This window comes from Desmodus rotundus, chromosome 7, assembly GCF_022682495.2.
Source record: "Desmodus rotundus isolate HL8 chromosome 7, HLdesRot8A.1, whole genome shotgun sequence".
Taxonomy (NCBI): domain Eukaryota; kingdom Metazoa; phylum Chordata; class Mammalia; order Chiroptera; family Phyllostomidae; genus Desmodus; species Desmodus rotundus.
Window position 1 is genome coordinate 76,564,464 of NC_071393.1, and position 15,482 is coordinate 76,579,945.

The 15,482-nt window shown below is 36.7% G+C and overlaps 1 protein-coding gene across 3 annotated transcripts in view; it reads left to right on the forward strand.

Moving 5' to 3' along the window:
- The window catches only part of TMEM62 (transmembrane protein 62), a 35,300-nt gene that overhangs the window by 8,626 nt on the left and 11,192 nt on the right, over window positions 1-15,482 (forward strand). For 2 of the 3 annotated variants that reach the window (XM_045201501.3, XM_024567707.4), the window contains 6 exons: window positions 1,408-1,453; window positions 4,627-4,768; window positions 6,666-6,790; window positions 6,946-7,068; window positions 9,336-9,491; window positions 12,284-12,443. In XM_045201501.3, coding sequence (XP_045057436.1) covers window positions 1,408-1,453; window positions 4,627-4,768; window positions 6,666-6,790; window positions 6,946-7,068; window positions 9,336-9,491; window positions 12,284-12,443 — 752 coding nt within the window. The remainder of the gene's footprint in view (window positions 1-1,407; window positions 1,454-4,626; window positions 4,769-6,665; window positions 6,791-6,945; window positions 7,069-9,335; window positions 9,492-12,283; window positions 12,444-15,482) is intronic. The other variant, XM_045201502.3, reaches the window with a different exon arrangement.

Below are 15,482 nucleotides of genomic sequence, written 5' to 3' on the forward strand. Positions count from 1 at the left end.
TTTATTTCTGACTGGTCCTTTTTTATGGTTTCTATGGCTTTTTTCATGCTGTTGAGTATCCTTATAATCATTACTCTAAACTCTCTCTGATAAATTGCTTGCCTCCATTTCATCTAGCTCTTTCTGGAGAATTCTCTTGTTCTTTCATTTGGAGTCTGTTTCTTTGTCTTCCCTTTTTGGCTGCTTCTTTGTATTTGTTTCCATGTATTAGGTAGATCTGCAAAGACTTTGGTGTAGGCCTTTGTCAGACACTGCTTGTGACTGGCCCTGGTCAACCTGTTTGGAGCTATTAGCGATCCACCACTTTTAGCTCCCTCTGCTGGACCTGTTTGTGCGCAGAAAGAACCAGGATGTACACCCAGGCTGGCTGTTACCAGCACTGGGCCCTTGGGAGGGTCAGCTGAAGTTTTATAGAGCTCCCAAAGGTCCACCTTAGTTGTTAAAGTACTCAGTGATATAGCCTGAAGCTATAATCAGTAGCCTGGCTGAAGCTGCATAGGATGGAGCAGAGTAATTCCTGCAGGTGGGGCTATTGCTTCCCCTCAGGTTAATGCCACTTGGAGAGGAGTGCTCTGATGAGAAAGATGGCTTCTGCAGTATGGGGCATGATTCAGCACAGGGATCATGGTGGCTGTTCCTTCAGTTCTCTCCCTAGAGCTACCAACCCCAGAATCTCCTCCAGTGTCTCTAGTCCACTCTGCCCTCCCTGTGCTGGAGCCTAGAGTAAGTGGCTGCAAATGAAATTTTGTACATTGGCCCTTTAGGAGGCTCTCTGAGTCTCCAGCCATCTCTCTCTGCAGATAGAAATCCTGCTTATTTTCGCAGCTGGGTGTTATCTGGATTCCTTTCTGGCTCTGGTGCTGTAGTTTAGGGAGCCCAGCTTGGGATTTAGACCCCACACTTCTTAGGGGTAACCCCCCTGAATGCTGAAATATCCCTCTGGCACTTCAGCTACCACCCATGGGAAGCCAACTAGCCCTCTTGTGCCTCCTCTGCACTCCCTACCAGTCTTGTTGTGGTGAAGTGATTTCTTCTGTCTGTCAGTGGTTATAAGGCTTCTCTCCAGCCAGTGTTCAGTTGATCATTCAGGAGGATTTCTCTACAATTTAGTTGTAATTCCAGTTAGGTCCTGGGAGGAGGTTAGCGTAACTCCCACTTTTTCCTCTGCCATCTTCTCAATGTATATTTTAAATAGTACATAATTCAAAATATTTATTTTCTAGTATACTAGATAGATTAAATAAGTTTCCAGAAATCTGAATTCTATTTTCAAATTTTAAAAATTATCTAGTTCGTTGAATTCTACCATTTAAAATATTACTGAAAGAATTAGTTTTCTTTAGTCTTTAACATATTTGTATTTCTCTTTTTAATATAGATGATGTTTGCTCTTTTCTTTTTAATTAGATACATTCAACCTTCCAAGTCTGGAGAGTGTCGAGAATTATTACAGGTACTGTAATGAACAGAAGACAGAACATGATGTGTTACAAGCAGGGTACAGTCAATGAATGGGTAAAAACATTTTTTAACAGATAAAATTTCTATTTACAGAAACTCTGGTAAACTCTTTTAGAAAAGGGGGCTTTTTTTTTCAATGTGTGTGACAGGTTCAGTTTTTTGTTTTTGTTTTGGGACCTTTTCTTTCCTTTAATTGTTTTTTCCCCTGTGGTTCTTTTTAATATTCTACAGAGACTTTTTTTTTTTTTTTTTTTTTTTTGCCATTGATGCATAGCAGGAGTCATATAGATCAGAACTGGTCAACTAGAGTACTACAGGTTTTAGGAATGCTGAGATAACTGATTTTCTCAGCCTTTGGGGTGGCTGAAAACCCCAATCTGTCTCCCCTGGTTGCTCTGTCCTCTTTCATTCCAGTATGTCATGCAAATATTAAAATTGTCTGCCGTGACTGATGTGGCTCAGTGGATTGAGTGTGTGGCCTATGAACCAAAGGGTCACTGGTTCTATTTCCGGTCAAGGCACATACCTGGGTTCAGGCTGGGTCCCCAGTGGGAGATACGTGAGAGGCAACCACACATTGATGTTTCTCCCCCTCTCTCTCTCTTTTCTTTCCCCTCTCTCTAAAAATAAAATAAATTATTTATAAATTCGATATAATTGACATACAGTATTGTGTATGTTTAAATGGACAGCATGTTCATGTGCTACATTTATATATTGTAGTATGATTACCACCATAGCTGACACCTCTCATGTCACATAATTACTGTTTCTTTTTTGTGATGAGAAGAATTAAGATCTAGTCTCCATCTTTGAAGTTACAATGGAGTGTTGTTAACTATAATGGCCATGCAGTGCATTAAGTCTCTAGAACTTATTTGTTCACTAGTTGCAAGTTAGAGAAGGCTGCATAAAATGAAGTGAAAATTGTGTCCAGTCTTAAAAGATGGATAGCATTTGGAAAAGTAAGACACTTCGAGGGGTATATTTTAGGCACAGAAAGCAAAAAAAAAACCCCAAACCAAAACCCCCCCCGAAAACCTAGGCTTTAAAAGCTAGAATGAACTTTTGAGGGCAGTGAGGCAACTGCTTACCATGAAAATAAAGGTTCATAATGAGCACTGATAATGGCATTGGTGACTTGGGGCCAGTTTAGGGAGGTCTTAAGTGAGAACCATAGAGACTTAGATGTGATGAGTAATAGTTCATAATCCAGTGTAGCTTTCTAAGGACACTAGTATTTTATTAAAAAAACAATGCAGAACAACAAAAAATAGGGAGATATTGGAGTTACATAGATACTAAATAGGAGAGTCCTGCAGTAGTCTGGTCATCATATGGAAAAGGCCTTAAATGAATAGAAGACGAACTGATCTGAGCAAAGTTCCTGGATATGGGGGTGGTGGTATCAATTTGAGGATGATAAGTCAAAAAGAATTGGTTAGCCCTGGCTGGTGTGGCCCAGTGGGTTGGGCGCCAGCTTATGAACCAAAGGGTCACTGGTTCGATTTCCATACAAGGCACATGCTTGGGTTGTGGCCCAGGTCCATCTCTAGTTGGGGGCATGTGAGAGGCAACCAATTGATACATCTCTGAGATATCTCTTGCACTTTAGTGTTTCTCTCCCTCTCTTTCTCCCTCCCTTCCCCTAAAAATAAATAAATAAAAATTTTTAAAGAATTGGTTAACATATAATTAGACCTCACTGTAACTTGGAAAAGGAGGTAGTGCTCTTTTGTTAATGTGAGAAAAGAAAAGGACAGAGATGAAAATCTTTCACTTCCTATTAACTGTTTGTATTTTTGATTGTGACTTTGGAAATGGAGTTAAGAAACATTTCTAAAGAAGAATTAAGAAGACTTAGGATCTGACTGGTTATTGGGAAGGTAAAGTTGTTAGTCATTTTAAAGTTTCTTATCTTTATATTTTTATTTCTAACTACCTAACCTATCAGAGTTTAGCAAATGGCATTTTGGTAGAGATACAGATATTATGGAAATATCAACCAGAAAGGAAAAAAATCTTAAAATTAAATCTTGAGCTTTAGAATGGCCCAGACAATGCCAAAATCCAGAATTCAGAAAATGTCATTAACTATAATATATTTTAACCTCTGCTTTAAATAGTTGGATTCATTTTTAGATAGTTGGATTTTAATGTGTCAAAAATGTAGGAATAGAAACAACATATGAGATTATAAAATCCTGAAGAAAAACTCTGAAAACAAATTAAGCAGGAAAATATAAATTTTTTAATGAGGAGAAAATCCTGAAATAGATATTAAAAAAATACGAAGAAGAGAGGCAATAGAATTGACTATTAATTGTAATACCTAATATATTTATTCCATGATATATTTGATGGCTATTGTGACTTAAATATAGCTCCCTGACAGCACATTAAGTATCAGAAGTTTATTTGTATGTTTTCATATATGGTTTTAGGTAAAAAGCCATATAAGACACTTAGATATTTTCTTAATAATGTTCTGACATTTGAATAATATAGGTATATATGCCAATGTAATCTGTACTTTCCTTCACACTTATTCAGCAAATACTTGAGTACCTACCCATCCTGTCTCTCTGCTCTTCCCTCTCCTGCTTTGTGGACATTGGAACACTGTTGACACTGACGGTGGTGAGCACGTCCGTACTGGGCGTGGACCCTGTGTGTGTTATCAGTGCACTTTCAGGAACGGGGAGAGACTTACTACCCATACCTAGACCAGCATTTTTCCCCTGGTTGGATTACTTCTTTACAAGGTTTTGTTTTGTGTGTAGTTGTGTCACAAACACTGTATCTCACTGCACTAAGAATTCTACTAGGTACTTAGTAGGTCCTCACTACATTTTTTAATGATTGGTAAGTACCATTTCACTGGATTCTGACAGTCTCCTTTCAGATGTTTAGTGGACTGCTTAAACTCGCCCCTCTACTTCTCTGCTTTACTTGGCGACTTTATGTTTTGGTTCCTGTCTTGGAGACAATGGGAGAAAATTTTTTACATTTCTTTTACAGTTTATTCATTGAGGATCTAGTTCAGTCTGTTTTTCTCTCATGTCAAGAAATTTCCTTTTCAAAGGAGGCAAAATATAATGTGATTTTAAATTTATTCTGCCTTTTTATGATTGCACTAAAACTTTTCGGTATTGTATTTTTTAGGAAATATTCTGCCATACGTAGGGATGGCTCTTTCCATCATGTCCACAGTACTCCCTTTGGCAACTATTCTTTCATCTCTGTGGATGCCACCTTATATCCAGGGCCGAAGAGACCCTATAATTTCTTTGGGATTTTAGATGAGGTACAGTAAAAATCTCACTTCTTTTAGTAGCTAACCTATTTTTCTTAGATGCATGCAGCTCACTTAAAGTTATCCTAGGTAAACAAGTCCTCTTCTAGAAGTGCTTGAGAAAAAGTTTTACTGTGGTTACAGGTATGGCCAGGCTAAAGTACTGGCTACTTCAGCACTATTATTGCTATCCCTATCATTATCCCAAAATTTGGGAAAGAAGTACCTCACTTTTTATACTTACTCAGTAAACATTTATTAAATATGTACTGAGTGCAAGATACACTTAGCAAGGTACAGGGCATAAAGTTTTGTATGCTATGTGGTATATTCCTAAAACCCTGCGTTTACCATTTTTAACTAAAGGTCTATATTTTTTTAAGAGAAAGACAACCATTGAAATAAATAAGTTTCTTTTAAAGTATTTTTTGTAATGTAGGTGAAAACTGTTGCTGGATAAAACTGTCTGGAAAGTCACATCTGAGAACCTCTCATTGCTCCTTGGTACAACAAATGTCAACTCATTAAATGTTTAGTGAGCACATGCCCATGTGCAAGACGTATGTGCCCGTGCATAGGAATACAAAGGTGATAAGGTCATGTCCCTGGCCTCTTAAGATATTTAATCTAGTGGTTGGGTGTAAGACCAGTGCAGAAGTAACTATAATAAAAGGCAGAATTTGCTAAGTGCTGAAAGAGATTCAAAGTGATATGCAGGTTCAGAGGGACTTGAAATTGAGTGAACAGAATATTGTCTGATGCATTGTGTTACAGTAGGCATTTTGTTTGATGAAGGTGTATTTTGTTTCCTACCTACCAAGGTCCTTAGATAAAGTTGATAACATGTTATTTTAAAAACTACTCCTTAGAATAACGTTTTTTAATGTGTAATTCAAGAATCATCTGCATAAAAATCAGCTGGAATCTTATAAAACAAAGATTTCCAGGCTTCACCTAAGATGTATCAAATTAGCAAACCTGAGGGAGGGGCCCAGGAATTTATCACTATAAGCACCTTACAGATAATATTGATGTGCATTTATATGTGTGCAAGTTGTTTTTGAAATCAACTTCTTGATGGGTGATTTACATACAATAAAATGCACTCATTTCAACTGTTCAGAGAGTTTTGAGAAGTGTCTGTACTGGTGTAACTCTCACCGCAGTCAAGGCAGACCATTCCCATCACCCCAGAAAGTTCTCTTGTGAGTGAAGTCAGTCTCCATCCTCAGTCCCAGAGGACAGCTATCTGGTTTTCTGTCAGCATAGATTAGTTTTGTATGTTCTAGAATTTTATATTAATGAGATCATACAGAATATAACATATCTGCCTTCCTTTGCTCAGTATAACGTTTCTGAGATTTATCCATATTACTGTAGATATCATTAGTTCTTTCTTTTTTGTTGATAAGTAGTATTCCATTGTGTGGATATATGCAATTTGGTGATGGCCTCTAATTTTTGACTGTTAGGAGTAGAGCTGTTAGAAACATTTAGGTACAAGGCTTCCTGTGGACATCCTAACATCTTGTTTTAGTATCACTCTCCTCTTCATTAATTGCAATGTGGTAAACAGGGTTGAAAAGATTAGTGTTTCTTTATTTTTATATAGAAATGTATAAATAAATAAAGAATTTATGTTAAGATTATTTCTGTTGCCTTATCTATCAAAGGGGGATATTACAATACTTTCCCTACTTAGCACAGAGATATTTTTAGGATCAAATGAATTACATTGTATGTGAAAACAGCCTGAAACTTACAAAGGTCTGCACAGGTCATTAATTAGCAGGGTTTCAGCCTGAAACATAATATACTTACTCTTACAATACTTCAAGGGTTTAATATGTTGACATTAGATTTCAACATGAGCCCTAATTAAAGATCTTCTATTTTTCTTCCATTTCAGAAACGGATGGAGGAGCTTTTATTACTGGCAAAGGAAAGTGGTCGGAGCAATCACAGCATTTGGTTTGGACACTATACAACGTCCACTATTCTTTCTCCGTCACCGGGAATTCGGTCAATAATGAGGTGATGCAGGCTTCCAGAATCAAAATTAATTGTTTTTAATTATTTTTAATTATTTTATGTTGCTCTACCTATCCAGCTTTCCTGAAGAAATATTTTTATTAGTTTGGCACCACAAATTATCTTGTTCATTATTCTATTTATTTTTCATTGTTTAGTTCAGCTACAGCTTATTTGTGTGGGCACCTCCATACACTTGGTGGATTGATGCCTGTTTTGCACACTCGTCACTTCCAGGGCACTTTGGAACTTGAGGTGGGAGACTGGAAGAATAATAGAAGGTAAGGGAACTACTCCATAGAGTAAAACTTAATACATGTTACTTATGCTAAAGCAATGATAGTTTTCTTGTTGCTATCATGGGTGATCCCAGTCAAGGAAAACGTGCGATATTTCCATGTTTTTGAAGTAATATATTGTAATCTTTGTCACATGCGAAATCCTTGTGGCAATAGTTATGTTTGCTGTCACTATGTTTTATTGGATTTTTAAGACAGAACCATTAGGAAATAGTTCTCAAACTCTAGCATGCATAAGAATTATGGAGGATTTTTTCAAAATAAAAATTTCTAATCAAAATCTAAAGATTTTGATTAATAATTGTAATTATTGATTAAATCGATTATTATCAAATTATTTAATTTGATAATCAAATCTAGAGATTTTGATTATGTTGGTCTGGGTTAGGACCCAAGAAACTATTTTGAAAGCACACCAGGCATGCTATGGACCACACTTCGAGAAACACTAGGACTAGGAATATGTCATTTTTCCCCCTGAATTTTTTACCTACTTTTCTAGTTATTGCTACAAAATGTTAGTGATTTAAGTTCTTCAGATAGATGATAGTTGGTTTCGTTAAGGTTAAAGTCTTTCTCAGAAGAAATGTAACTTATTTATCAAAAGCATACAGTATAATTAAATGTGTAGAGAAAACTAAATATAATTGTGATAATAACTATTTAAGTGTAATAATTGAAGTATAGATGAGTGTCATAAATATTTTGAAAGAACAATTTAAGTGAAATAGTTTAAGTATGGATGAGTATCATTTTATTATTTAACTATTATCAGTTGCTGTTTAATTTATTAAACTCAATGCTCTGAAGATATTTAGGTACCCAATAAATATTTGCTGAGCTGAATGTTTTCTTTCCATTTTTAACTACCTCCATTAGTTTAAAGGCAGCTTTACGTTGTAGTTGGTACTTACTCGTTTCGGTTGGTTTTCTAAAGTCTAAGTAAGAGCTGCGCTTGAAGCCCGTGGTTAGTTGGCTACAGTAATTCCTTTGAGCTGAGACTATCTATTCATGACTGTGAGGCTGTGGGCTGGGCTGGGATTGCCTTTTACCAGATAACCTTCCTAATCCTTGATCATCCTCTTTATTTCTTATAAATATTACAGTTACAAGTTAAGTGACACTAATTATGAAACCCTTTTTTTTTCTTTCTCTTTCCACCTGCTCCCCTGTGTTCCAACCCTGGGGTTTTATCCGGAGGTTTACTGAAAGAACCTAACCTTTACCTGCCCTTACTAAACATTCAAGTTACATTAGTAAAATGGTTTTTAAAAACAGTATATTAGTAATATTAGGCTAGGCTTTGTTGTGGATGCAAATAAACCTAGAAATATCAGTGGCTTAACACAAGAGATGTCTATTTTTTCATTTACGTAAAGCTGTTATGAGTCAGGTCCACTCTCTTCCACAGGGTGACAGGGATCAAAACTTCCTCCATCTTAAAAAGCCACTATTTCAACACCTCAATTCCAAGGCAGGGAAGAGAGCATGGACAACTCACACACACTCTTTAAGTACTTTGGACCAGAAGTGTGATACATGTCACTTCTGTTCACAGCCCATGGGCCAGAACTAGTCACATGGTTCCAACCTAATACCAGGGAGACTGGGAAATGCAGGGGAGCACGTGGAGTATTTGGTGAGCACTATTGTTTCTGCCATAGTTAATCATTTTTCAGTTGTAAAAGCTAGAAAATATAAAACTTTGGTTATTCTTTAATGAGTACAGCTTGCTTGCTTTTTTTAGTATTTATACCTTTCATCGTGCATTTAGAAAATCAAGACAACTTAACTGTGGTTAATTTCTTTAAAATTACAGAAATAAAGATTTAAAAGACAAGTGAAAGTTTTCTAATTGTATTTATTTTTATATTTTATGTAATGTTGATGGTATGAAGAACGTCAGATATTAGGCTTTGATGAATTCTCAGGTTCAAAATAGTCTTAAAGTATAGAAATTAGATGAATTAATTCAATAAGCATTTATTTTAAAACTTAAAAAGTGCATGGTATGTACCAGATATTTTTCTAGGGTACAGTTAAATTCATTGCTTAGTCTGATCCCAGTTGTGACAGATGAGAAGTATAAAGTGATAGGGGCAAGGGAAGAAGACAGAGAAACAATATCATTTACTTGGCATTCAAATTCATGATCTCAAAAAAGTATACTTTTATATTTTTACATTTGTTCTGTATATAATCTTCACAAATGGAGTGACTGAATTGCTTCATTGTCCTCTGGTCTCCAGGTACCGCGTCTTTGCTTTTGATCATGACCTCTTTAGCTTTGCAGATGTGATCTTCGGTGAGTGGCCTGTGGTTCTTATCACCAATCCTAAGTCACTCCTCTATAGTTGTCCTAAACATGAACCACTAGAAAGACTCCTTCACTCAACACACATCAGGTATGTGAAAATGTTTCAGAATTTACTTTCAGTTTGAGGTTGACAAATCATTGTGACTGCATCCCATGTTAACAGCTATGAGATATCCGCTTTAGTTGTCTGAACACTCTAGACATTATGTAAGGATAAGTCGCTTACTGTTTGATTCCAGTTTGGTTAAAAATATATCTTTTAAGCTGCTGACGGTTTAAAAACCATCCAGAACTCTACAATCCTACCATTATTGCTTTTGTGTATTTTACCCCACGTTTTTATTTGCATGTTGTTATAGTGCTGTAATCATGCTGTACATATTCTTTTGTATCCTACTTAAAATATTTGCATTATATACGAGAAATGTATTTTTTTCATTTGGCTACATAGCCTTCCAAAAAAGCAAAAGCTATTATAAACCTTATGGAATTGAATATTCAGTTGCCATGCAAATTCGACAATGTGAATTAAAGAGACTTAATAACCTTTCTCAAACCCAATGGCACTCTTTTAAATGTACCTGTGTATACTTTATACTCTTTTAAATTTTATTTTGAAAAATAATAAGACCGCCACTTTTAGAAAATAGGGTGTGGGGTTATATGTCTATCCACCCCCACCCCCAACAAAACTATTATTAATTAATGATTTTGAATTTTCCTTAGCAGTCATTCTCTTTCTCTCTTTTTAAAAAGATTTTATTTATTTATTTTTAGAGAGAGGGAAAGGGAGGGAAAAAGAGGTAGAGAAACATCGATGTGGAAGAGAAGCCTGATCAGTTGCCTCCCGCATGCCCCCAGCTGGGGACCAGGCCCACAACCCAGGCATGTGCCCTGACCTGCAATTGAACTGGCGACCTTTTAGTTTGCAGTAAAGTCAGACACTCAACCCACTGGGCCACGCCAGTCAGGGCAGCAGGCATTCTCTTTTAGGCACATTTTTACACAGTTGTAATCAGGGCACAGTCTATTAGAATTCCTACTTTTTTTCCTTTTAACAGAGAAAATTTACAATTTATCTGACCTATGTTTTTGTGAACTTTTGGATTTTTTTCTGATTTGGAGATAAGCATCTGATATATATAGTCTACCTTCATTTGAGTAATTCTTTTAGGTAGCATTCTATAAGTGGTATTCTAAGTGAAAGAATTTGAATTCCTATATGAGTGTTGGTAAAGATTGCCCAATTACTTTTTTTGTAACTATCAATAAAATCATTATTCCTTTTTAAAAGGTTGTGGTAAAATATATGTACATAAAATTTACCATTTGAACCATTTTAGGTGCACGGGTCAGTGGCGTTAAGCGCGTTCATGTTGTCGTGCCACCGTCACCATCCATCACCAGACAAAACTGTCACTCTGTGCCCCTTTGACAGTAACTCCCTTCTTCCCACCTGCCCCCGGCCCCTGGCACTCAGCGTTCTACTGTGTGTCTCTATGTCTTTGACTACTCCAGTTACCTCATCTAAGAGGACTTCTTTGTCCTTTTGTGACTGTCTTGTTTCACTTAGCATAATGTCCTCAAGGCTCATCCATGTCGTAGCGTGTGTCAGAGTTTCCCTCTTTTTAAGTCCTGAGTAATATTCCATTTTATGGATGTGCCACATTTTGTTTATCCATGTATCTGTCCGTAGTCACTTGTGCTTTCACCCTTCAGCAACTGTGAACAGTGCCACTAAGAACATGAGTATACAACTATCTGTTCAAATTCCTGCCTTCAGAATTGTGTCACTAATTTGAAAACTCTAATTCTTTTGGGGACATATCCAGAAGTGGAATTGCCAGGTCATGTGGTAATCATATATTTACATTTCTGGGGAACTATCATACTGTTTTCCATGGGGGCTTTACCATTTTACATTCCCACCACCAGTGTTTAAGGTACCCAAGTAGTTTTTAAAACAGATACTAATTTATATGTTACCAGGCAATATGAGTGCTAATTTCACAGCACCCTTATCATTACTTGATATTGTACTTTTAAAAAGATTTACTACTTAATCTGGAAAAACTGGTATCAAGTTGTTTCAATATGTTTTCTGATCACTAGTGAAGTGAAACATGTATCTCTCAGTCAGGGTTTTTGGTAGGAGCTGGATTTCAGATTTATTTATTTATTTTTAAAGATTTTATTTATTTTATTTTTAGACAGAGGGGAAGGTAGGGAGAAAGAGAGGGAGAGAAACATCAGTGTGTGGCCACCCCCCAACATGACCCCTACCAGGGACCCGGCCTGCAACCCAGGCATGCGTCCCTACTAGAAACTGAACCAGTGACCCCCCTGGTTAGCAGGCCCTGCACCCAATCCACTGAGCCACACCGGCCAGGGCTGGATATCAGATTTAGATCTTATATTCTCTGGGGCCTGGTGGCTTTCGTCTCATTTGTGACATTGCTTCTTCCAGGTAGATAGAAGAGCCCAATGAGTGGATGGGAACCAAATGAGTAGATGGTAGACTTCACATTATATTAACAAAGTGAGATATCTAACCTATATTCCCTTCCTATGAGAAAAACCAGGACTTCAGGAGTTTCTTTAGAAAAAAACTTTGAATCTACTCCAGCTTGATTTGTTAAAAGAAAATTGGTTTTCCTTTCTAAAAAAAGTAAAAGAATAGTTCCTAATATCTCACTAGTTCAGGTTTGCTCCAAAAGTCTCCATTCAGAAAGAAACCCAATCATATGAACAGTGGTCCCATCAGCTGCCCCATGTGATGGCTCTGCCTGTACTTACACATTTTGAGGTAATTATTGGGCTATTCTGTATAAAAACAATGACAAATACTAAAACCATATTTTATATATGTTCTCATTTTAGAATTTTGGCCTTTTCATTATCCTCCATTACTTCTGTCACAGTTAAGATTGATGGAGTTCATTTAGGGCAAGCTATTCATTCATCTGGTCCTATTTTCACGCTGAAGTGGAACCCAAGAAACTACAGTGATAGTACACATAACATAGAAGTAATTGTCCAGGTAAGTTAGTAATTTTCCATTGCTATGTAAATGATTAGACCATAACCACACTAAACTCTGACTTGGGTATGTTTTTTTTCCCCCAGGCAGTTGATAAAGATGAAACTAAGTTTAATTAAAAAATTGGATACATTGGATGTAGTATGATCTGAAAATGGACACTCAGGAGTAATTCTACTATTAGACTAAAAACTGACTGAGAGGAAAAGAAGTGTGTGACTGCTGGCCACAGTCCCCCCCTTTTTCTAACCTCAGGGAATCATTCTTTTGGTTGTCTTTTTTTTTTTTCTTCCACTTTTGTCCAGTGTCTTTTAATATGGGAGGAAATTCACCAATATACTGAAAGATAATAGCATAAATCAGGAAACATGTGTTTATGTATCCATGCCTTTGATTGCTATCTCCAAGTACAAGAAAATTGTGTCACTGTTTTGGAAGCTGTAGGACAGAATTTGCTAGGCATCAAAGGATGTTTTTGTTTGAGTAGCGCGCACTCATAGCTGTAGTAACAGTCTGCCTGGCATTATTCTGGTCCAGCCTGCGGGCATTTAATTCACTAGCACCTGCCAGAGTGGAAAGTGAACATTATTACCAAAATAGAGCAGTTTCGTCAACGTTATGAAACTCTTTAAGGAATAGATTGTGCTCAGAAATTAGTTCCTTTAAAAAAATCTCATTTTCTTTATGATTACTTTATGATTTGATGATAGTTTTGAACTATTTAAATCTTCTAATATTAAGTCAGTTTGAAACATGAAGTAATCCTTTAGGAAACACATGAAATTATTTTCATTATTTTTTTTTGGTCACAAAGAAATATTTTGAGCCGGAAGGAGCTGTTTATTGAGTTTACTGAGCTCCCCCTAAAGAGATGCCAGACACTTAAATATTTTATTTAATCTATATAACAGTCCTATGTGGTGAATAGCTAGAGGAAACAAGAGAAGTCACTTTGCAATGCCACCATCTTTGAAGTGTTCTGCTTAGGAGGAGGAAGAAGAAACACACAGAAAAGATGTGGAAGGAGGGATAGCTGGAGATGAACGCTTAGTGTCTTCTATATTAGAAGTTGGTCATTTAAAAAAGGTTTGAAGGTATACGTGTACCTCATACTCCCTGTATTTGCAGTCATGAGTTAGAAGTAGGAGCAACCATAGACCTGCTCACTTTGGGAATGGGGAACTCCCACATCCTTGGATTGCTTCAGAATCTCAGCTTCTTTAGTTTTATGAGGAAAAAAACCTTGTTCACATTCCTTGAGGCATTTCTGGCTATTTATTTGAATACTTTGTAAAAGTATATGTGATGTCACACAAACTTTTTATATGTTTAACATTTCTTGCAACATTATCGAGGTATAATTTACATACAAAATATTCTGTGTATTTAAAGAGTACAAGTTAGTGAGTTCTGACATACATGCGTGTACATCCTTGAAACCAGTGCTACAGTCAACACGATGCATCACCCTCAAATGGTTTCTCGTGCCCTTTTGTAACTGCTTTCTTCCCACTCTCAGTTCCAGGCAAAAAATGCTGTTTCCTGTCTGTATATGTATAACTTAAAAAAATTGGTCTACTGACTATTAAGTAGGGAACCTGGTCCCCTCATTCATCAATGGGAACATTATGTCCTTTTAATTATGGTATATGTACAGAGAAGAATCTATGAGAGATTTCAATTTATTATCTTGCATTTTATCTACTTACTATATTCATTGAATACAGGTTCTGGGCAGCCTACTAGCAAACATTCTCAGGTCGATTCTCAGTGTGGTTCCTGAACTAGTACCATCAACCTGGGGATTGTTAGAGGTGCTAACACTCAGTTCCCTTCTCCAGCCCGGGAATCAGAAGCTCTGGAGATGGTAGCCAGCAATCTCTCAACAGTCAGTCCCTTCAGGTGACTCCGATGTGCACTGACGTTTGAGAACCAGTACTTTGATTGTTATGTCTACTTTGCCAATTTAAAGACTAAAAATTTCTATATCTCAAAATTAAAGGAAATCTCTGCTTTAAGACAAGAAGTTATCATTAAAAGTGAGAATATTTGGAGTACAGTTTGATAAATACCGGGTAAAAGTTCTTTTCACTGTTTAAAAACTTTTGCATGATGGGAAATTTTAAAAATACATAAAAGAGATAATACTATAATGAATTCCTTAGTATCCATCAGCCAACTGTAACAGTTACCACCTCATGACCAGTCTTTTTTCATCTATACCCCACCCGCATCTCTCCTCCCTGCGTCATGATGTCATTTTATATGTAAATATGTCAGTATGAATCACTGAAAGATACAGACTATTTTTTAAACTGTAACCATAATACCATATTATACCTGAAAATTAACAGTAATTCCTTAATATCGAACTGTCCAGCGACTGTGCGGTTTCCCAGTGTGTCATGCATGTATGTCTTTCTCTATGCACTGCATTTGCTTGGTTCACCTCAGAATCCAAACAAGGGTCAATATTGCATTTAGTTGACTTGTCTCTTCAGTCTTTTTAAAAATATAGGTCACATCTCACACCTCTTATATTTTTCCCCTTTGCAACTTTCTTTGGAAACTGGATATTTTATCCTGTAGAGTTTCCTGTGTTCTGTATTTTTGCTGTTTGATCTGAGTCTGAGCAAGAGTACTATTTACTAAAAAAGTATTTGGTGTTTTATACTTTCACCAGAAGCCTATAATATCTGCTTATCTCTCAGTAATGTTAAGATTGATCAATGTATTCAGGTCTTGTTAACCCTACCAATGATGTGCTGGTAAATATTTAACAACCAACTTGGAGGATGTTTCGGGTGGAAGCTGCTTTGTAGCCTTTCCCTGATTTATACCAATTTCCATGGTATATATATCCCTACCAACACAGTATCAGCCAGCTTGCAAGCTTGCAAAATTCCTGAAAGTTCAACAGTTGGCCCTTGTGAGTCATCCAAGCCAGCTCCAGCACACTGCTGGCTTATCCCTCCATGCATTAGGAAGTACCCAGCCAGCTTTTCATCAAGGATTTCTAGCTGCTATTGATGATCTTGG